Source organism: Orcinus orca, chromosome 17 (genome assembly GCF_937001465.1).
Source record: "Orcinus orca chromosome 17, mOrcOrc1.1, whole genome shotgun sequence".
In the NCBI taxonomy this organism is placed as follows: domain Eukaryota; kingdom Metazoa; phylum Chordata; class Mammalia; order Artiodactyla; family Delphinidae; genus Orcinus; species Orcinus orca.
The window spans coordinates 11,375,617-11,398,789 of record NC_064575.1 but is presented as its reverse complement, the minus strand read 5'-3'; the positions used below and the strand labels follow the sequence as shown (position 1 = coordinate 11,398,789).

General features: G+C 38.6%; 1 protein-coding gene across 4 annotated transcripts in view; it reads left to right on the top strand.

Moving 5' to 3' along the window:
* PDE7A (phosphodiesterase 7A) overlaps positions 1-23,173 on the top strand; it is a 114,441-nt gene that overhangs the window by 63,919 nt on the left and 27,349 nt on the right. For 3 of the 4 annotated variants that reach the window (XR_004486007.2, XM_004274968.4, XM_033437589.2), the window contains exons 2-3: positions 3,792-3,852; positions 7,030-7,113. Coding sequence is in view for 2 of the 4 variants with exons in the window: in XM_004274968.4 (XP_004275016.1) it covers positions 3,792-3,852; positions 7,030-7,113 (145 nt within the window). In the remaining 2 variants the exon portion in view is untranslated. Of the gene's footprint in view, positions 1-3,791; positions 3,853-7,029; positions 7,114-23,173 lie in introns of those variants that run through there. The other variant, XM_033437590.2, reaches the window with a different exon arrangement.

Genomic DNA, 23,173 nt, shown 5'->3' with positions numbered 1-23,173 from the left:
TAAGTCGTTTACCATGAAACACTGCAGGAGGCTCAGGGTCTTCTGTTGGTGGAAGACACTAACTTTATTAAGCATGATGCTGCCAGGAGTGTGTTCTGTATGATTTAGTCCCTTGGGTTGTGAGATCATCCATTTCTTTGTAGATTTCTTTGTAGTACATTCTTACTGTAGCTTTAAATTTTAGTTCGATGTATTTTGTGAATATATAATAACTACACGTGCTACAAAATTCAAAAGATATTCGTTGAAAAGTCCTCTTCCTACCCTTGTATCTGTCCTTCAGCTTCCCTGGAGGCAGCCAGTGTTGAAAATTTAGAATTTTATTTTTGCTTGTGACTTGTGTTCCTTTTATATTTCCTGAACTGGTGGGGTTTTTTGTTTGTTTGTTTAAGGATACATTGTCATAGCAGTTTAATTGATGTTTTTCTTTTAAATGATAAGCACGGAGGAGATAATAACAATGATTTGGGGAGCTATTTTGCATACTAAATCCAAATGAGGGCTTTAAATACAGTAACTTTTCTTTATAATAACAGTAAAAAAAACATGATTATTTTTCCTTGAGATTTCTAGGTATATGTTGAAGAGTTGTAAATTTCATGCCAGGGGTTTGTGAGGAAAGAAGATCATTAGTATGTAAAAATACCATCTCATTTCTTTAATATGTATTTTGTTAATGAAGTCAGGTATTTTTTCTTGTGTTTATTAGTTTATTATTTCTCTTTCTGTGAGTAGTGTGTTTATGTCCTACCTGTTTTTCTACACTATTATTCATTTTGTAATTGATTTGTAAGACACTTCTTTTTTCTCCCTTCATTTTTAGGTGTAGCAGGGAAAAATTAGCCCTTTGTCGTATCTGTTGAACTCATTTTTCTTCATTTGGAGTTTGTCTTTTGCCTATGTTTATGGTATATTTTGCCATACATAATTTAACTTTTATGTGGCCAAATTGATTTGTTTTTCATGATTTCTGGATTTTATAGAACAGTTAGAAAGGCCTTTCCTAGTTAAGATTTCTTTTTGAGTCGTTATTTAAATTAAAAAAACTTTATTGGAGTATAGTTGATTTACAATGTTGTGTTAGTTTCAGGTGTACAGCAAAGTGATTCAGTTATACATATATATATATTCTTTTTCAGATCCTTTTCCATTATAGGTTATTATAAGATATTGAATATAGTTCCCTGTGCTATGCAGTAGGTCCTTGTTGTTATTTGAGATTTTTTTTAATACAGTTATGTTTTCTTCTAATATTTTCATGCTGTTGTTTTACATTAAAATTTCTGTTCCATGTGTAATTTATTTTGGAGTAGGAAGGTAATAATACAGCCTTATGTTTTTCCAGATAACAGCCACTTAATCTAGCATTTTAAATCAAATAATTAACTTGATTTTTTTTTTTTTTTTTGGCCGTGTACACACAGCTTGTGGGACCTTAGTTCCCTGACCAGGAATTGAACCCCAGCCCTCGGCAGTGAAAGTGCTGAGTCCTAACCACTGGGCCGCCAGGGAATTTCCTCTCCACAGATTTTAGATCCTTTATTTAGCATATACAAAATTTCTGTGTATTCTTGGATTTGATTCTAGATTCTCTGTAGTGTCACACTACTTTATAATAGCTCATGACGCTAGTTCTATTTATTACTGTTTTTTAAGAATTTGCTTGCCTGTTTATTCAGCTAATATTATTGATTACATTAGAATGTGCTGGGCACTATTCTAAATGTTGGGATTTATTCTATATCTGGGGAGACAGCATTGAACAAAGTCTCTGCCTCCACAGAAGTTAGATTCTGGTATGAGGTTTGGTTAATTTTATCTTCTAGATGTTTAGTTTGTCTTTATATCAATTCTGTTGTTCATTAATTTATTCATCAACTTAATTTGTAAATGATTATTCACTTATTTACAATAAGTGCATTTATCATTTATTTACCAAATATTTATTTAGCATCTACTAAATAATAGTAGTTTTTAGGGCCGAGGACACAGTGGTGAATAAGTCAGACATGGTTCTTGCTCTTGTGGAGCTTTTGTTTTAGAACAAGCTAACAAGAGTAGGTCAGCTAGGTGTGCTGTACAGAGCATGAACGTAGGGACTCTGGGGAGGGTGACTCTCTGGTGACTTCAGGTTTGGTAGTCTGGGACTGCCTCTCTGAAGAGATGACATTTCGTCTGGAACCTGAGAGGTAAGAAGGGAACGATGATGCAGTGATCCTGGACAGAACAGCAGGTATCAAGGCTGTGCGTGTGGCGTGGTTGAGGAAGGGCAAGGCGGCCAGGGTGGCTGGCTCTCAGTGGTAGAAAGAGGGCGGTAGGACAAGAGGACTGAGGGGTAGGCAGATCATGGAGAGTTAGGTGTTTGGAGTTTATTCCAAGTCTAGTGGGGGCCATTGGAGGACTTCTGAGCAGTAGCTGGAATGTTCGCTCTTGCTCCTGCGTGAATGGACTGGGGGCCAAGAGATGCAGCAGGAAAACCAGTCAGCAGGGCAGAACATTGCAGGAGGCCAGGTGAGAGATGCTATTGCCTGAGACAGAACGAAGAAGTGGAGATCGAGGAAGGGAGATGGGTGTGAAGGTGGAGTTGGCAGAACTTGCTGAGGGTGTTTCAGGTCTTACAGAGGTGTTTTTTGGTTTCTTGCTTTTGGTTTTTTTTGGTAATTATATTTAAAATATTTGCAGTACTCGTTATTTTTAATAAATGGCTTTATTGAGGTATAGTTCATGTACCATACGATTCACCCGTTTAAAGTGGGTGTTTTTTTTTTAATTTCAGTGCTTTTTGGTATAGTCACAGAGTTGTGCAGTCATCACCACAGTTAATTTGAGAACACTTTCATCATTGCAGGTAGAAACCCTGTGCCCATTAGCATTCACTCTCCAGTTCCCACCAACTCTCCCAACTCTAGGCAACCACCAGTCTACTTTCTGATTCTGTGGATTTGCCTGTTTGGATATTTCATATAATTGGAAACATATGCTTTGTGGTCCTTTGTGACTGGCTCCTTTCACTCAATATACTGTTCTCAGGATTCAACCATGTTGTAACATGTATCAGTACTTCAGTCCTTTTTATGTCTGGATAACAACACTAGATATTGAATACTGAATAATATTGTACGGCTATACCGCATTAGTTGGTAGACATTTGGATTGTTTCCAGTTGGGGGCCATTATGAGTAATGTTGCAAGATACTTTTTATACCTGTTTATTTTTAAGCTCAAAATATATTTTTAAACCTGTTCTCTTTCAGTGCACCCCATTTTTTGTTTTACTCAGATTTCTCTGAGTACACTAATTACATTTTTTAAATTCTCTTATTTCTTGTAGCTTCTGGGCCATTTGGTTTTTCATTTTGTTCCATTTATTTCTAGCTAAAGAGTTTCTTCAAATGTCTGATGATTCTTGTTTGCTTATTCATTCATGTTTAAGTGAAGGGAATAGTGAAGTAGTTGAACTGTGTCTCTCCAGCAATTCCGACTACCTCTGCAGAAGCTCTCTCTTCAAGTGGGCTTGTATGATGTACTCGGACATTAAATTTCCACCTACTGTGTTCCTCACTCTGTATCCACTTCTCCAACAATGCTTAATCATATTGTATTATAATTATTTGTCTTCCTCACAACTAGAGATTTCAAGAGCAAATGCTGTATTTAATTTCATTTTGTATATCCCAACTTCTCTTGCACAGTGCGTCACAAAAAATAATAAATACATGTTTGTTGAATTGAATTTTATATCACATTTTAAATTATCATGCATTAAAATGTGTTTTTTTTTTTTTTTCTAGAGGCGTGGAGCTATCTCCTATGACAGCTCTGATCAGACTGCGTTGTACATTCGTATGCTAGGTAAGAATTATTTATTTTGCACCAATATCAGTTAATTTTGTTATCTGCTGTTAATTCAAGATCGAGATATCTTTCATTAGGTAGCTTTTCATCACTGTTTGCAGCAGAAATGACGTATTACTTTGAAGTTGAGTCTAGAAGCCAAAATTAATATGATGTGAATAAAGAGGGGCATCTTAGAGTCTGGGTAATTGAGAAATCTCTGGCTTAATAACTGGGACTCTGTGACTAGTATACAATTTTAAGTTGCATCCTGATTATTCTTCATAAAAAGAGTCTTAGATTTGTACAGTTGCTGAATACTAAACGGTAACACGAACAAAGACGAGACCGTGAATTACCTGATCGCATAGTCCTGTCACTGGATGTGTTTGTTCTCAGTTGGCAGGTGAGAAGGCCATTTGTCTTCTCCTAGTCTCAGTTCTTAAATCTTTAATGTATTACTCAAGTCCAGAGGGTAAAATGAATTTGATGTGTGTATATATACATGTATAAATGATATATATATGTATATACACACACATACATATATGTGTGTAGTTTCTCTCTTTCCCTCTTTGCCAGATTTTTCTCTTCATCCACGCACTCCTTGATCCCTTGCACTTTAATTCATACTATTAAAAACATACTATAAAGATTCCAGTAGGCACCTTTACTCATCTTTTCTTACTGTCTTTTCTTCATGACTGCTCTCCTTGTACTCAGAATTCCTCGCTCAATTTCTATGATATTTAGTCATCCTTATTCTTCACCTGCTTCTGGGGTGGTGATTTGGTTTGGGGTTTTTTGTTTGTTTGTTTGTGCCTCTTTCATTAACTCCTTTTCATAGTCTTAGGCCTGTGTGTTCTCCAGTGTCCTGTTTCTGCTCTTCCCTTTTTCTCTCTTTAAGTTACCTTGTGTATCTTACCTGCCTAGTCCCATTCCACTCTAGCACATATTTCCCCCCAGGAATGTTGAGCCTTTTCTTCTTTACTGTCTCCATCTCTCTCTGTAGACATGTCAGGATTCTACTCTCCTTAAAACAGAGTTGTAGGCTCCTGTCTTCTTCACTCTGTAGAGCATCTCCACATGGTTATGGGTACCCCACATTTAACATATGTGTTAAAAGATTTGTGTCCCCCAGGTCTGTGATTTTGCATGCTTTCACCGTCTCAGAAAATGGAACTCCATTCTTCTGGTTGTCAGGTCAGGAACCTTGGCGTCATTCTTGACTCTTATTTCTTATTTCCTCTGCGTCTACTTCATCACCACATCCTCTTGGCTGATACCGTCAAAGCGTATCCAGGATTTCCCCACCACAGTGCTGTTACCATCCCTAACTGAACCACAGTTACTCGGTTTTTTATCGGTAGCTGTCGTCACGTAGTTGTACATTAGAGCTCCAGAACTTCCCTGCGTAACTGAAACTTTTTACCCCCTTGACCAGCATCTCCCCATATCCCCCTCCCCGCAGGCCATAGCTGTTGCCTCGTTGAATGCACTCACTCCTTAAGTGTCTCCCTGCGTCTGCCTGTGCGTCTCTACTTGATTCTAGTCTATGCAGCCAGAGTGAACCTTTTCAGACCTAAGTCCATCTCACCCCTCTGTTCTGAATCTTCCGATAGTTTCCTGTCTTGGAGTAACAGCCAAAGCTATTACAATGGCCCGTTGAAGGTCCAGTGTGATGTGGCCCTACTGTTTCTCTGACCACACCTCCTACCAGTTCCCCTCATTCACCTCACTCCAGCCATGCGGGCCTTTTTGCTTGACCTTGAACGTGACAAGCATGCTCCCGTCTCAGGGTATTCATACTTGCTCTCCTTACGTCTGGTCCCGTCTTCATCCAGGTGGCCATGTGGCTCACTGCTTCGCTGCCTCCAGGCCTCTGCTCAGATGCCTCCCGTTCGCTGAGGTCTCTGACCACAGCCATGAATCACTCCTCCCCGACTCCTCCTCCCTGTTCTTCTTTCCTTGCTTTAGTTTTCTGCATGGTGCTTTTTACCATCTTCCATAGAATGAAATTATTTGTTTGTTTTATTATTTGTGTCACTCCATGAAAGGGTGCACTTCATGAAGACAGGGACTTTATATATTCTGCTCACTGCTGTGTTACCTGACATGTAGTGAGTGCTCAGTAAACATCCAATAGAGAGTGAAGGCATCGCCACATGAGAGAAGGGATTAATCGTTGTGGGATGGACTCATGGTGGATGACAGGCACCTTGAAACAAAGAATAAGCAGGAGAGCCTTCCAGGCAAGCAGAATTGCGAGGGCACAGGAATAGGGACTGGAGACTTAAAGGTTATAAACTCGGAGGCTGTGGAAGTGTAGTGGGAAAGGTGCTGCCTTTGGAGCCCGCAGAGCTAGGTATAAGCCCTGGCACACCTTTACACTAGCTTTGTGGCATATGCATGCTCTTAAACATCTAAAAATCTCAGTTTCTGCATCTGAAAATGGGGGATTCCTACCTCTCAGATTTGGTTAGAGAATTAAATGAAATAATGTCTGCAAGGCAGAAAAAGTGTACCTGGCAGAAGATTGCAGTGGTTATGTTGCTGTATGGAGAAGTAGATCCAAAAGTCATATGAATATAGGAAGAAACAGTACTGAGCTTATAAACAACAAAGTTTAAGACCCAACTAAAGACCTTGACTATACCCACTGTCAATGAGAAAAAAGAAGATTGACCAAATTAAACATTTCAGGCAAAATCTTTAACATTTTAATTTCCTGTACATGTAAAAAATTATAAGCTGCTTGAGAATAGGTCATATATTTTCTATTTCTTTATATCCCTTATAGTATAGTGTTAGGCACAGAGTAGACACTTAATAAATATTTGCTTCTCATTGTGGCTTTTTAAAGTTTTGTGCTGAGGATTTTTTTTAATTCCATGTGAGTAATAAGATATGAGGTTGGATTACCATATACATGAATCATCTTTCAGAAGGTGACTCTAAAATAGAGATTATAATTATTAGAGGGGTAGGTTAAAAAAAAACCTCATCTAGCCTTATAACTCAGTGCCCAAAATTTGTAAACCCTGTCAAATAAATCAGCTCTTAACTACTTATTCCATTTATATTATTGGTAGCCTGAGTTATGGGTTTGATCCCACATAGACCTTTATTGCATGTGAGAGCTTCTTCCTGAACGGCAGCCTTCTAAACTTATGTCTTATTCCTGATTCTGTCCAGGAGATGTACGCGTAAGGAGTCGAGCAGGATTTGAATCAGAAAGGAGAGGTTCTCATCCTTATATTGATTTTCGTATTTTTCACGGTAAGTGTTAGCAGATACAGTATTTCTCTCAGACTTCCAGTAAAAGATCTTCATAAAATTATGTAATTTTCCAAGGGAAAGCGAATACAAGGAAAAACATATTATGTTTAAAATGTTTTTAAAATACTGGGTCATGATAAATGACACTTTATTTCTAAATAATACTTGTAAATGTTTAGAGGCAAGGAGAATTGGAAAGTATCAAAATATGAAAGCTGGTATGGTTTTTCTTCTTTCTTATTTAAATGTGAAATTACTTTGGTACATTTTTTTCTTTTTAAAAACTATATGTTCAAAAAGTTGTTTTACTCTAAATGTTCTGTCTTCACGACTCTAGATAAAATGTTTTTGTGCAGGTGACATTATATAAAGGTATCTCATAGTTAACAAGGTATATATCCCTTGGATTTATTTAAAAACACACGTACCCCTGAAAGATGTTTGGTAGAATGCGTATTTCGAAAACAAATATTGTTTGGTTCCGGCGCATAATGGGAGAAAAAGGGAAAAAACAGGACTTCTAAAACCCTTAAATAGTAACCATATTAAATCTGTTTTTGGAGGAGTTCCTCTTTTGGTCATGTTGGATAAATTATTTGGATTAACAATACAATTGAAAAAATTAGAAACACTAGACACAGTAGAAAAGACGTGTATTTGAGTGTATCAGAGTGCTGTTGAGGCAAGGACGAGGCAGGCATTTCAGGCTACTTTTCCCCTTAGTGGCATCTGCTGATACTGGGAAAAGTGGGCGAGAAGCTGAGCAGAGCTTTTGTTGGACACTTGAGGCCAGAAAAACAAAAACAGGTGTTTGTAGTTCACCAAGGTTGGGGAATCGTCCTGGTAAACTCTCTATGCTTCAGTCAGAGACCCAAAGTGTTTTATATTAGAAAAACATCCCAGCTTTAAACTCTCTCAAATAATGATTAGATTAAGGTGGTCTGTGATTTTAGTGCCTCTAAGCCACCTGCTTAGAAGTTAGTGTTAATCTTCTTCGGAGGAAGGAGACTCTTTTGGATTTGGTTTGCCAATATTTTATTGAGAATTTCTGCATTTATATGCATGAGAGAGAATGGTCTGTAGTTTTCTTTTTTTTTATAATGTCTGATTAGAGTGAGTTAGGAAGTGTTACCTGTGCTTCTAGCCTCTGAAAGAGATTTTAGAGGATTGGTATAATTTCTTCCTTAAAGAATTCACCAGTGAACCCCTCTAGGCCTGATGTTTTCTGTTTTGGAAGGTTGCTGGTTATTGATTCAATTTCTTTAATAGAGATGGGCCTTTTCAGGTTGACACCTTCTTCTTGTGTGAGTTCTGGCAGATATTTACTGTGGGATTAACCTGGTCAAGCTCCTGGAGGTAAATCTCACAAAATTCTGCTTCCCCCTCCCACCCCATGACTGGATTTCCCTGGAGTTTTTAACTCTCAGAGAAGCCTCCAGAAGTTCATCGATTATAGTTCAGGTTTCTCTGCCCCGGCACCGGTTCCCAAGGAGGTTTCCATTTGTGAGTCTCTGTGCCAGTAAGTTGTCTCTCTTTGCCTGTCTCTCCAGTCTTGGGGCAGTGAGTTGCCCTGTGTCCTCACGTCTTCAGTGGATCCTAGAACAGTTGTTGATTTTGCAGTCTGTTCAGCTTTTCATGTGTTGTTAGGACAGAATGGCAACTTCTAAGCTCCTTATATGCAGATCCAGAAACCAGAAGTCCTATTATGTTGTTTCTGAATGAAATGGTAAATAAGTATTTTGAATTTTTGTTTTAATTTCTATTATGGAAAATGTCCGTAGATACAACGCACATAAACTAAAGCTCTTTGGGGCAGTGAATAATTTTAAGAGTGTGGAAGAGTTCTGGGGTCAACATGTTGGAGAAAGCTACACAAGAGTTACCCCTAAAAGCATGAGGTCCAGAGATTTTACAGGCAAATTATTCAGTGTCTTTAAGAGACTGATAATTAGTTTCACAGCACTTTAAATTCTTTCAGATTACACGAAAAGAAGTCATTCAGAGCTATTTTTATAGAGCAAATATAACTTTCAAGAGGCAAATGTAATACTCTAAGTGTAAATGTCTATAAAAAAATCTTTGGAAAAAATATTAGCAAAAGGAATACCAACAGCATAAAAGAATAATACTCCAGGATTAGTGGGTTTGTCTGGGGAAGGAAGCGAGGGTGATTCAATATGTCGTTTTTTTCTGTAACAACACATTAGACCTTAGTAACATGGGTTGCCTCCAGGAGGGAAACTGGGCGACCTGAGGACGTGAGAGAGAAAGAAGCTGTTTGTTTTACACCCTTTTGAATTTTGATTCATGTGAACATATTACTCACTGAAAAGTTTAAATAAAATTGTTTGTAAATATTGTAATATACAAAGATTGGCTCTGAGTAAGGATATCAGTAAAATGGTTAAGTCTCAATATTGACCTAAAGAAAAGCACAGTTGCATTGGGAGTCTCTAGGTTACCCCTTGTCTTCTACTGCATTTTAGTGAAAGAGAGGATTTGAAAATTATAATTGTTATAAGATGCTGGAAGTCTTAAATAGGAGACATAATGGGACATTTCTGTGGGGGAGGGAAGTTGGAAATGACCAAATTGTTGGAGGTACTCTCTCATGGAATTCAAATAGGATGTTTATCTTCTAAATCATTATGAAACCAGGAGCAAATGATGTAAAATCTTAAGGACAAAATGAGAAAAGTACAAGCAAAGGTATCAATGATGGCAGTAAAGGTAAACGGATAAAATATTCCTTCTAAGAGATAAAGGTGCTCAGATTGGGTGCAAAATGAAACCTAGTGGCAAGAAATGGTTGAAAGCAGTGTGCAGCAGTCTCGGGCTTGGGGATCTGCACTTGCATCCTAACGTGGAGCCTCTGTGGTCTGGTGTCTCAGGACAGCAGAGGCCACTCGGCTTCTAGGTATGCAGATTCTCTTCACGACCCCATCGTGACAGATGTTCTAAGACTCTAGGCTGTAGCTGGAAATTGTCACTGTGGAACTGACCCTGTAGTTATTATAAAACAAGAGTATCTCTCTAAGCCAAAATGATAACGTAATTTGGAGGGGTTTTTTAAATAGAGAAAAATGAGTCATTCTTTCCTACTCGTGTCGTAGGTTCTGTTTATCACACAGCTCAGAATTCTGAAAAGAAAAAATTTTCATCGACCGTATTTTATGAAATGTGATCTAATCAGGGGGTGAGCGCATGCCCAAGCTGTGGCTGAAGCCTCCTGAGTGCCGCCTTCAGCTGTGTCCCGCGGACCTGGCCAGCGCTGCGGGGTGGGCATAATCCCTCGAGGGCCTGAGCAGTAGGGCTTCAGTAATGTGCCCTCTCCTTTGTATACAATTAAAAATATGATTTTATTTTTCACAGTGACATAAATATTTGCATGCTGAAGTTAAAATAGTTTCTAGAATGTTCTGAATACAAAATTCTGGATAGGTATATTAAATTCATTGAAGCTAGAATTTTCTGTGTGTACAGCTCCTCACCCCACGCCTTCTGTGCATCTCTTTGGTTTTACCTTAAACTCACTGTTAACTTTCCCTGTTGAAAAATTCTTGTCTCTCTCAGTTCTTTCATTGCTTACAGCCAGTCTGCATTCAGTCCCATGTATTTAGTAACCGAAAATAGCTGTCATTCTCCTCTCCTTTCTGTCCTCCTTATCTCCTATCCTGCTTGATTCAGACCTCTGTTACCACAGTCTGGGGTTATTCTGGTGGTCTCTTAACTGTTGTCCTTACTTGTAGGATTCTGTCTTGTAATCTGTCCTCCCAGGGCAGGGTCTTTTTAAAGAGAGAGAGAGTTTAAAATACAGGAGAAAATGCATATCAACAGGTTAGAAACATATATTATACCATTAGTACATTATAACTACTGCTTGTCTGTAATTTTGTATTTCTTCCATGCGTTCTATTTGTGAGGTGCTGCTGATGTGTGTTCAGGTGCTGGAATAGTTTTAACTTGTTTCTGGATTGAGATTTTCTCCACGTTGAACATAATTGTATTTATTAAATTTGCCTAGAAATTAGACATCTACACTGTAATATTGAGCTTTTTTTGAAAGATTCTTTTATATATACGGTTTATTATAAACAGTGTTTGGGTTTACCATCCCAAGGTGCATTCTCCTCTAGCTGTTTATCCAGTTAGAGAACAATTACAGGCTCCAAAGTTAGCAAGTGAGACCTCAATAATAATTTTATTATGTAAATATTGCGGTTTTTTCTGCCCTGAGTTTTTGTGGTTTGGATTATCTTTTGTCCTAAATCCTTATTCTCGTTCTCGTGAGGCCTAGAAATGGATCTTCACAGTAGGATTTGCCATGGGCATTATCATGCGGCAAGTTCTGACTGTGAGTCTTTCTGAAAGCGTATAAAGAGGCAAAAGAAGAAAATTAGCTGAACACACGAGTACATTAAATACAGAAACAGTGTTCAACTTCACTAATAAACAAATTCCTATCAAATTTAGAAAGTTAAGCAAACGATCAGCTAAGGTGCTAGTGATAGAAGTTTGCGTTATTACAAACTTTTTAGAAGGCAGTTTGTCACGATGCATCAAGAGTCGTAAACATTTTTTTTCTCTTTGATTTCAGCACGAGACATGTATGCAGAGGGAATAATCTTACACAAATGTCAATGTATGTGTGAAGACACTCACATTGGCCTTATTTATAATAGGAACATGTATTAGCTTGTGGTGTTATTCACTGAAGTATTTGAGGGTAAAAGACCAGAATGTTTATAACCTACCCTCAGATGTTCAGAAAAGGAATCAAGTACACACCACACACACGTACACACACACACACACACACAGTACAAATGGTAAAGCAGGTGGATAAAATGTTAACAATGGCAAATCTGAGTAAAGGGTAGTGATAAAGGGTATTCCCTGTACTATTTAGTTTTGCAGCTTTTTGCATTTTTTATTTGTATTTCAAAATGATCTCTAAACAAAAAGTTTTTAAAGTATGGTAATTAAATTATGCATTTATTAAAAATCATGGGTTTATAGTCGGAGTGCAGATTTGTTAACTGGTATTAGACCAGGTCTGTGGTTGTTTATAAAGAAATGGGAGAATTCAAACTTTGGGAAGACGTTTTGAAACTAACCTGTATTCATGGTTACAGAGGGTGGGGGGATTTGGAAGATCATGAATCCTCGTTGCCAGGAAGTGTTTGCAGAAGACCTGGTGTAAGTCTGCAGCCAGGGTTAGCCTGGCAATTCGTCACAGATTCTGCTTTAATCAAGAAATTCTACTCTAATTTTTAAGTCGTCACACAGAAGCTTTCATTCTTAGCTAGGTTTTGTTGTTTGGGGGTTTTTGTTTGTTCGTTTTTTGGTCTCTGCTGCTTTAAGTGGACTGTTCATGCTAACTTCTTTGTGAATTTATCAGGTGTTATTATCTTGGTTCTATGGGGCAAGAAAACAAATTTTCCCAGATATCATCTCTCACTGAAGAGATGTTATGAAGCATTCTTTTTTTTTTTCTTTTTTTTTTTTTGCGGTACATGGGCCTGTCACTGTTGTGGCCTCTCCCGTTGCGGAGCACAGGCTTCGGATGCGCAGGCTCAGCGGCCATGGCTCACGGGCCCAGCCGCTCCGCGGCATGTGGGATCTTCCCGGACCGGGGCACGAACCCGTGTCCCCTGCATCGGCAGGCGGACTCCCAACCGCTGCGCCACCAGGGAAGCCCTATGAAGCATTCTTTTACCTTTGTTTGTGTTCTTATTACCTATGTTATGGTACAAAAGATAATATATATCATACATATTTACATAGTTTGAGTTTGAGAAAGGGATTTTTCATGTAAGGAAGTCATTGTTGACATTATTTTAGGATGATCAGAAACATTCCTTGGAACATTGTTTTTTCAAACTAATATTTTCTTCTCTGGGGAGTGTTCCATTTTGCAATTTAGATAGAACATGCATATCAGTGGGAATTATATGATGGGTTGTGTTTATTAAGAAATTTGGAAGATCTTAGCTCATTAAAGATACTGCTGAAATTTTCAGATGCTCATGTTAAGTCAGAAATTTTTATTCAGCCCAAAAGGAGATGTGAAATTGCTTATTGAATAGAAAGCAGTTTCTGGTTATACTACTTAAAAGGTGTCATGACAGTCCATGAGTATTCACAGTATGCTAATCACTAATTATTTGTTTAGATAACAAAAAACTAAGATTGGTGCTTCTTACTTAACCTCCTTGTCCCTTGTCTGTCCCCCAGAACTGTACATGGAATCTTGTAATGGTGTTTAGGGCTATCGGATTACTAGCAGATAAAGCAGCTAGCTCTTCTAAGCATGTGATCATTTTATATAACTTTTTTTTTTTTTAAGGATTGGTCCACTTTCTCAATAGGCAGATGATTAGTTTCTGACAAATATTTAAACTTCAGTGTTAACGTTAATACTTCTTTGATACCTACTGAAAAACTTCAGCTTTCATCCCATTTTTAGAAGATCCCTAACCTTCCCAGACCTGCCCTATCTAGGAATTATTCCCACTGAGGTCCAGATTTCTGGTCCTCCAGCATTTAATAAACTGATTCTTGATGTCCCGCATTCAACTAATTTTAACCTATTTAGTCTTCTGACCTTATGTTGTGAAAATTCGAGGTTTGAGGCACCTGATAATGATGAGCAATATATACACTACCAAATTGGGAGAAAGAGGTAATGGGGGTAGAGAAGAAAGCTGGGGAGAGAGAAGCTGATTGATTAGAGAGTGGCAGAGATGTTAGGCTGCTGGCTGGGTGGTGCGGACTGAAAAGTGCCCTAGAGCTGGGTCTCCCTGACGCGGCCCCATGGCTCCCGACCATCTCTCCTTAGCATGACAGCTCCCCTTCCGCGGGCTTTCTCAAGTTCTGCTTTCACTCCGCTCTCTGTGGAGAGAGAACCAGGAACCTCCCTCCTGTGAGTTTCCTCCTTTCGAGTATGTTGGCTTCAGTAACCAGCTTTCCGTAGGGTGGATTACGAGCCCCAAATTTTCCTACAGATATTTTTCTATGTCCAATTGGCCGTACACCTGGTCTCTTGAAATATAATATTTTGACTTTTAAATTAGTTGGGCTTAATGAAATGGATTCCATATTGACTTTGTGTCAGAATTCATCTCTTGTTTGCTGTACATTTGATGCCCCTAAATTTAGTAAATTATTCTTTTAGTTACACATTCTTTTTAGCTTATATAGTAACAAATTCTAATATCTTTAAACATAAAAGCATTATTATAATTCTGCTCCACATGTGCACTGATACCTTCCTTTGCAAGGTTCTGGCGTGGTTATTAAGTAGTAAGGGAAGCTGCCAGCTTGAAATTTTCATGGAATTCACCAAAGCTCATTGACGTCATCCAGACTGGAAGCCATGGTCTCTCTGCCAACGTTGGACAAGATGTAATACCAGGAGAATGTTTTTTCATGTCCACACAAACGCAGTTTTCCGTTTTCTTTTACTCCCGACACATGGTAATGTTCCATTCTATGTAAATGTGTTTTGCCCATTATCTTGAGCCTTTTTATTCATTTTAGCACTTTATTCCACCCCATACTAGGGAACCTTTCAGGATATTTACATTGTAGCCTAAAAGGCTTTTAGCCTTACTCATCTTTTTGTTCCTGGTTTCTGGCAGCCTCTGGCTCATTGTAGAGATTGAATATATTCCTGTTGCATCAAATTGACTAAAACTGCATATCTTCTACCAGTTGGACTTAATACGGTCCCATTTGTATTTCTCTAAGTATGATCTGTATTAGCTGTAAACTGAATTCAGGCTGGCTACTGCCCTTCTGTTGAATCAAATGTCTCATGTTGTCTTTATTATAATGACCCACTCTGAAAGCAGACAAAATTATTAAGTGCTGCCTTAGACCCTCAGGTGCGTTTGATTTTGTGTTGTTTCTTATCTTCCTAACAGGGCTGTGTTAGACTTGGATACTTGTTTCATACTTAGTGACATGATCAGAAAGAACATCTGTTTCTGCGTTTATCTTGAGCTTAAACGCTTATGTCGTACTGACTTTATTGTCTTAGTTTATCTTAGTCTTTAATGTATAGTAAACTCCCACACAAACTCAGGTCCTTTTATATTCCGAAGCTTTTACTGCTTCTTCCCTTTAAGAATAGAAGTTGTTGCGTGGCGTTTCCCTCAGCCATGACTTTTTCTGCATTACATTGTTTTTCTTATTATCTTTCATACTGTACTGCCTGGTCATCACTTTCCTATTTACAAGCGTATTTTTTTTTTGTTTTTAGCCATTATTTGTTTGATTTGCTAAGGTGGCTGTCCATGATCTGTCATTTAGTCTCTCATTCAGATGTGAGTGTGCCAGCCTCTACTTATAGTTCTGGTATTATAGACTAAGGTCATATCTGTCTGGAGTTTCTATTAAATTTTAGTTTGTTCCCAGTCATTCATCTATCTTGAAGTCATATCTGGTTGTTTCAGCAACACTTCTGTAATAGTTCATAGTCACAGGAAACAATCTCATGTCCTTTTCCCCCGTCTGTTCATCATGCGTGTTCCTGCCTCCTTCCTATAACAGTCCCCTTGCCAAGCAGTGCCTGTAGAGATGAGTACTGCTGTGCTGAATCGAATTAGGAAACAGAGCATTCTGCCCCCCTGTATGCATTTTTTTAAATGTATCCAGTTTTCCAGGAGATTGTGAAGTGCTTGCATTTGAAAAACCACTGATTTTTGTTTCTTTTTTGTCTCAAATTGAAAGAATATCTCCTAGATACCTTCTCTAATTTCATAGCATAAATTAGGGAACCGATATGGCTTGGACCTTAACCTTAATAAAATTTAATGATAGTTTAATTCTGCCTGACCTTTGGAGAATTGGAGAAATTGGAGATTTAACTTTAAGCTTTATTTTGTATGTTGTACAGTAAGGCTTGTGTGCTTTCTTTTCCTTCTTTTTTTCTCAGCTCACTAATAAGGGAATTAGGAATGTAACAAATAAGGAGCTGTGTTCAAGTCCTACGTTTGAGCGTAAGAGGGACCCAACATGTCACGTATCCCGTCTCTGTAGGAGAGTTGGGAGTGATACTGCTCAAGATGTGTTGATTTTCCAGCCCTTTTGTTTCCTTAACCTATTACCTATATTTCTTTTTTCTGTCCACTTTCTAATATGAAGGAGAAAAGAAATGCCTAATCCATAACAATAAGAGTAATCTTTTAAAGAGGGTTTTATATTGACTGTTTTATCAAATCCTGTCAAAGTGAATATTGAATACTGCAAACTAAAGTTATAAGAATTGCTTAAGGGAAAGAATATTAGTTTATTCTCATGTTAACATTGATGTAATTTTAGATTATGAGTAGCTCCTTTATTTCTTTGGTTTGTAGTGAAGCTTGGAATGTCTATATATTTATTTTAAAGTAATGACGTATGCATATTTTGAAATCTTTAAATGTGTGCATTTAATTCTACAGTATGTAAAAGTATACAGTGGTCTTCAGAAGGAAGTTATGCTATCATGAAGAATAAATCTGGCTTTGTTAAAATAAATAGTATGAAGTCATGTGCTTAAAAATATTTAAACATGAAACCAATGTTATATGTCAATTATACATATTGTTTTAAAAGAATTGATATCTGTAACAACTATAGCCATTAATGTTAGTGTTTATTCTTTGCCCCAAAAGACATATTGCTGTATTATCTCTTTTGATTTTTACAACAGTTCTGTAAGGCCTGTTTTACAGTGAGGAAACTGACAATCAGTTCAATAACTTAAATAGCTTTCCTAATATCACAAAACTAGTAAAAGGGGCAGGGCTGGGATTCAAAATCAGATATGTAACTCCAAAGCTGATGTCTTTATTTGCCCTGCTGTACTGCTTCTCCGTATCAGAACAAGCTACTCTACTAAAGACCATTGCTCTGAACACCTAGCTGTTTTTTCTCCATTTATCCATGCATGCTAAATGTAAAAATTCGTCCAAGAAAACTTGAATTTAGATGTAGCTAAATGTGTTTATTCAGTATTAACAGTAGGCTTTCTGATATGGCTTCCGTTCTTTTTAAGGAAAATTAAAGAGGAGATTAGAACGAAGAATGTCTTAATATTTTTTATTCAGTTATCATTCAATATGACCTTGCCCTAGACTAGAGTTAACACCTTACAGCACTGAATTTAAAAAACAAATTTATGACAGTCTCCAAGGGTAATTCATGCTAATGCGTCTAAATGATTGTTAGGGTTTTAAGGTAGCAGGTATAGTGACTGCAGGACTCCCTCTTGTGGACAGTTAAAGCAAGTAGTGGTCAAGTCTCAAGATCCACAGGCTTTTCTGTTAAAAACCTCTTTTGTCTAATAATATCGGTGACATCTTTGCCATGCCGTTTGGATGACAGACAGAGAAGAGGGTCTGTAGGAGAGTTGAGAGTGATACTGCTCAAGACGTGTTGATTTTCCAGCCCTTTTGTTTCCTTAACCTATTACCTCTATTTCTTTTTTCTGTCCACTTTCTGATATGAAGGAGAAAAGCAAGAGAAAAACATGGCTTCTAAATTTGCTGCTATCCCACATTTCAGTACTGGCTCAGAGAAGCCAGGAGTGGATGACTGGAAGTAATTCCCATGTTCATTAAGTAACGATGCTCATTTAGTTTTGGTGGGTTGATTAGTTTGTTCGTGATCACAGAGTGAGGTAATGTGATATTTTAGACAAGAACCAGCAGCGCCAACAGTTCTTAATAGTAACTTGATTAAGTCACTGAGCCCTGTCGGCTTTCTAAGCTGGATTGGAATGTAGGTAACCATGTAAACTAGAACAAGCCCGAGACTTAAATAGTCCTAGCCTGGTGGAAGCTGGGCATGAATAAAGACAACTTTAATCTGTTGTCTTTTATGCTGTGAAATAAATACTGGTGTGTCTCATGTCACAAAATGAGTTCTTGAGAATATTGGTTAATAGGGTCAGATTTTATGTAATATGGTCAGGGGGTGAGCCTTTTAGCCATTTAACTGTCTGAATGAAAGTACTAGTTAAGTTCTCAGGATCACTCTCTCTTGTTCCCAGTTCCCCATGTATCCTCTTTTTATCTGTTCCTAAATGATACTACTTATTCAACTTGATACCTTCTCAATAGTGGCCTCTACTTGCTTGTTTCAGTATAGGAATTTTATTTTTAATCATTATAGGGAATCAGTGTGTATCTGTGTGTGGAGGAAGGCTGGGGGTGGGGTGAAGCAAACCTGAAACTAAAATTTTCCATCTTAACATGATCTCATCATGCTTCATCCTTGATTCATAGTTACTGATTCCCTTTTCTTAGATCATATTTTGGAAGCTATTCTAGGAGAGTTCTGGAAACCTCTCCAATTTTCTTTTAGAAAACCTATCCTCCAGTTTGATAGTGTGTTTTAGAAGCCATTGAAATGTGCTCCTATGTGCTTGTTCTACTTCTGAGGGCTTGTTGTAAGGGAATCAGGACGTGTGCGAAGACGCAGTTATAAGAATGTTTACTACAGAGTTGTTGGTAAGAAAAATGAAAGTTAGGAGCAGCTTAAGAGCAGAAAGATTTAGTAAATTATGATAGTTTCATACTGTGGGATAATATGTGGCTAGTAAAAGTGATGGCTCATGTAAGTGCCATTTACTGACTTGAAAAGGTGTTCGTGGATTCTTAAGTTAAAAAAATGCTGTGAACTGTCTGGGATAAAAGAGAACCTGTATGTTTATGCATATATAGGAAATAATTCATAGAAAAATCCCTAGCGCACCAGGCTGTTGATAGGTGTTGTTTCTGGACTGCTAAGCCTTTCCATGCACCTTGTCCCCATTCTCAAACCCGGGTTGAGCGGAAGAGAAGGCTTAGGGCAGCTACTCCCAGAAGGGACCAGGCAAAACACCTTTTAAAGGAAAGGGACAGTGTGGCTCAAAAATAACAGGGTAGGGGGGCTTCCCTGGTGGCACAGTGGTTGAGAGTCCGCCCTGCCGATGCAGGAGACACGGGTTCGTGTCCCGGTCCGGGAAGATCCCACATGCCGCGGAGCGGCTGGGCCCGTGGGCCATGGCCGCTGAGGCTGCACGTCCGGAGCCTGTGCTCCGCAATGGAAGAGGCCACAACAGTGTACCCGCGTACCGCAAAAAAAATAAAAATAAAAATAACAGGGTAGGAAGCTCTAGGGGTTGATTCCTCCATCAAAACAACCACTAAACTGGAAAAAAAAAAATGGCAGAATTAACTATTTCAGGACTCTGGACCCTGACTGGACACTTATAACAGCCAGGGGGGTGCTTGATGAGGGAGGGGCTGCTGTTCTTTGGCAGTTGAGCAGTGTGCACAAACCAGTGATCATCCCCCGCTCCTCAGCCCCTCGACCTGTGGGGAGAGTGGCCCGTGTTTCTTTAGTGACTTGCTGAAGCCAGGTGGGCAGTGGGGACCTAGTCCTCCAGAAATTTGGGGTTGCTTCTTGACGTCAGTCTGGCAGATCCTGAGGGTTAGGCACAGATGTTTGCCTTGGTTTCAGCCCTTTCAGCTGCAGAGGCTTTGCCCAGAAGCATCTACCAGAAGATTTAAAGAATCGGTACTTCTCTCCCCACCCCCCAGCCTTTGGAGCCAGACATATAAGGGAAATCTGTGTTGGGTCTTTGGCTGACTGCAGAGATACTGTAGCAGGAATTTCAGTGACCACACACAACAAGGAATAAACAAAGTCAGATAGATATGCAAAGACAAAAATAGTCTGGTCACAAAATAGTCACAAAACAGATGGCTTCTGCCCACAACAAGCAGAAATAAATAGCCCTGGAAGAGTGAGAGATTAGATTTCCAGTTGCTGCAGCATAATACTCACAATGTCCAGTTCTCAATTAAAAACTATAAAACATACAAAGAAAATGGAAAGTATGGTCCATACATATGAAAAAATGAACTTCACAAAAACCATCCTGAGGAAGCCCACACATTGGAATTGCTAATCAAAGATGTTAAATCAACTGTCTTAAATGCTCAATGAGCTAAAGCAAACCATGGGAAAAGAACTAAAGGAAATCAGGAAAACGTTGTATGAACAAAATCAGAATCTCAATAAATAGAAATTATAAAAAAGAACCCAACAAGTTCCAGAGCTGACAAGTATGATAACTGAAATGAGAAATTCACTAGAGGGATTCAGCAGCAGATTTGAGCAGGCAGAAGAAAGGATTGGCAAACTTGAAGATAAGAACATTGAAATAATCCAGACTGAGAAGCAGAAAGAAAAAAAGAATGAAGAAAAATGATGAGAGCCCAAGAAACCAGTGGAGGGATCATCACGTGTACCAACATATGACTCATAGGAGACCCAGCAGGAGAAAGAAGAGAGAAAGGGGCAGAAAAATGATTTGAATGGTGGAAAACTTCCCATATCTGAAGACATGGATATACACATCCAAGAAGCTCGGTGAACTCCAAGCAGGATAAACTCAAAGAGATCCACACAGAAATGCATTATAGTCAAATAATTGAAACCCAAAGGCAAAGAAAGATAACTGGGGCAGCCATAAGCACCTGAATATTGAGTATGTTTAATGCTAGAGCTGAACTTAAAGTGCAAATGGGGAGTGAAAGGGGGAAAAAAGCACTCTAACAACTAACAAACACTGGAAGAGGAAAAGGCAAAGAAGATGGGATATAGAGTGATTTCCTGTATAGTGTTATTTCCTCTTTGTAATAATAAAACATTAAAGAATGATATCTAAAGCTGACAAGTAGTGGAAAACAAGTAGTGGAAATATAAGCATATTTAATAAAATGAAGGTATTTTTGCAAATTGTGAAGTTGTAGCAGTGCCCTTCAGTAGAGGATTGGTTAAATAGATTATGGTCCATCCATATGATGGAATACTTTATAGCCTCAGAATGAGGAAGGTCTCTGTGTACTGATAGGGAAAGAGCTCTAAGATAAATTAAAAAACAAAGTACAGAACAGGTTATATGGTATGCTGCCATTTACGTAAAAGAAGTAGAAACATAGTATATAATGATGTTTCCATATATTTGATCCAAAAATTGAGAAAGGATACCCGCAAAACTTTTAAAAGGTGATCATTTTAGGGGAGAGTTTGGCATTTGGTTGGATCAGAAACTGGGTAGGGGTAAGGTTTTTCACTGTGTTTTCTCCCTCCCTCCTCCTTTCCCTCCTTGATTTTCATTTTTGAAACGTGAGTGCAGTACATATTAAAAATTAGATTAATGAAAAAAAATCAGATACCACCCCTCCCCCCATTTTGGTCCCACCCCTCCCCCCATTTTGGTCCTATACTAAGTCTCAGGCAAAGCTTTGAGGTAGTTTTAATTACCATCTCTGCAAAGTCTTATGGGATTTTCAGTTCTTTCTGGAATGTAATCTTCTTAGGTATAGGCTCCTCAGGCCCCCTAGGTGAAGAAAATTCTTTTCACTGGATGATTTGCCATTTCATTTGGACAGGTTCTCTGTCCTTTCTTAGATTGTGACATAATCAGTAATTGTTAAGGCTGGTTCTATCACTAAGTGAAGGTCTGTTTCTTGTCCTGTTGTATAGGTTATTTGTGGGATTAGTCTTGCTGGAAGGCATTGGGTTCCTATGATGAGTGAGCTTTTCCCCTTCAGTTAATATCTAATATTCATGCTCAACTTAATGCGGTCAAAACAGAACTCTTGATAATCAGTCCCAACTTCAGGGCTCTGTGAAACAGGAAAAAAGACGAATTATGGTTAGTTTTTTTCAGTTAAGGAAAATGAGACATTGAGAAGTTGTGACTTGTGAGAAGTCACCTAGAAGATAGGAATAAGGCAGGGGGAGGTACAGCCATGATCTCGTGGGTAGAGCCCTGACTCCCAGACAGTGCCACCTGTCTTAACCATTGACAGTGTGAATCCTGCCGTGTTGAGGTAGGGACTTAGCACAGTGGATTGAGCCCCTTCAAATGAGGCTTACTAATTTTTTGGACCTTATGTGATTATCCTCCCAAAGAGATTCTCAAGTTTACTTCAAGGGTGGATTAGTTTGGACATACAATTTGGGAGCAGTGATCCTACTGTCAGTGTCCACACACAGGATGCAAAGGAATTGCCAGTGATAAAATTGTTACCTTTTGTGTGTGATTTAAGATAGTAAATTGAAGGGAATGCTTATGAAGTCATGCTTATGACCTTGAACTCTTTCAGGTTGCTTTCCCATAATGAATAGAATACGTGTCTTCTGCAACATTTTTTAGAAGCTTTCTAAATGCCTTGGCTCTAATGCGTTAATTGTATTGCATTTCTACTTTGGTTTCTAAGGTTATATTTGTAAAATGGGGATGATAATCTTTGCCATCTTCACAGGACTGTTGTGATTATTAAATGGGATGGCAGATGTGAACGTGCTTTTTGTAAAACAGTAAAGTGCCTTGTAAATGCAGAGATGGCAGTACTCGTATTAATTAGTTCTCATCTGCTCCCCGTGTGTTCGTGTCATTCCACTCTGGCCCTTCCAGGTCCAGTCTTTTCTAGGAATAAGACTAGAAGGGTCATATTAAATTCTTGTATTTCTGGGACTTCCCTGGTGGTGCAGTGGTTAAGACTCTGCACTCCCAATGCAGGGGGCCTGGGTTCGATCCCTGGTCAGGTAACTAGATCCCACATGCATGCCGCAACTAAGAGTTTGCATGCCACAACTAAGAGCCCACAACTAAGACCCAGTACAACCAAATAAATAAAATTAATATGTATTTAATTGAATACTTTTATTTCTGTACATTAGCTTTTTTCCCTCTGTGTTTCTTTCTGTACATACTTTCATCTAAATAAGGACAATTTTGAATAATGGTATACACAGAATTTTATCATAAACAGTCAATAAACCATACTGTAGAGATGTAATAAGAAACTTGTGCGTAATACTGTGGACACACAGGCTTTATCAGTAGATCTGTGTTTTAAAATCTAGTTGTCAGGGACTTCCCTGGTGGTGCAGTGGTTAAGAATCCGCCTGCCAGTGCAGGAGACACGGGTTTGATTCCCTGGTCCGGGAAGATCCCACGTGCCACGGAGCAGCTAAGCCTGTGTGCCACAACTACTGAGCCTGCGCT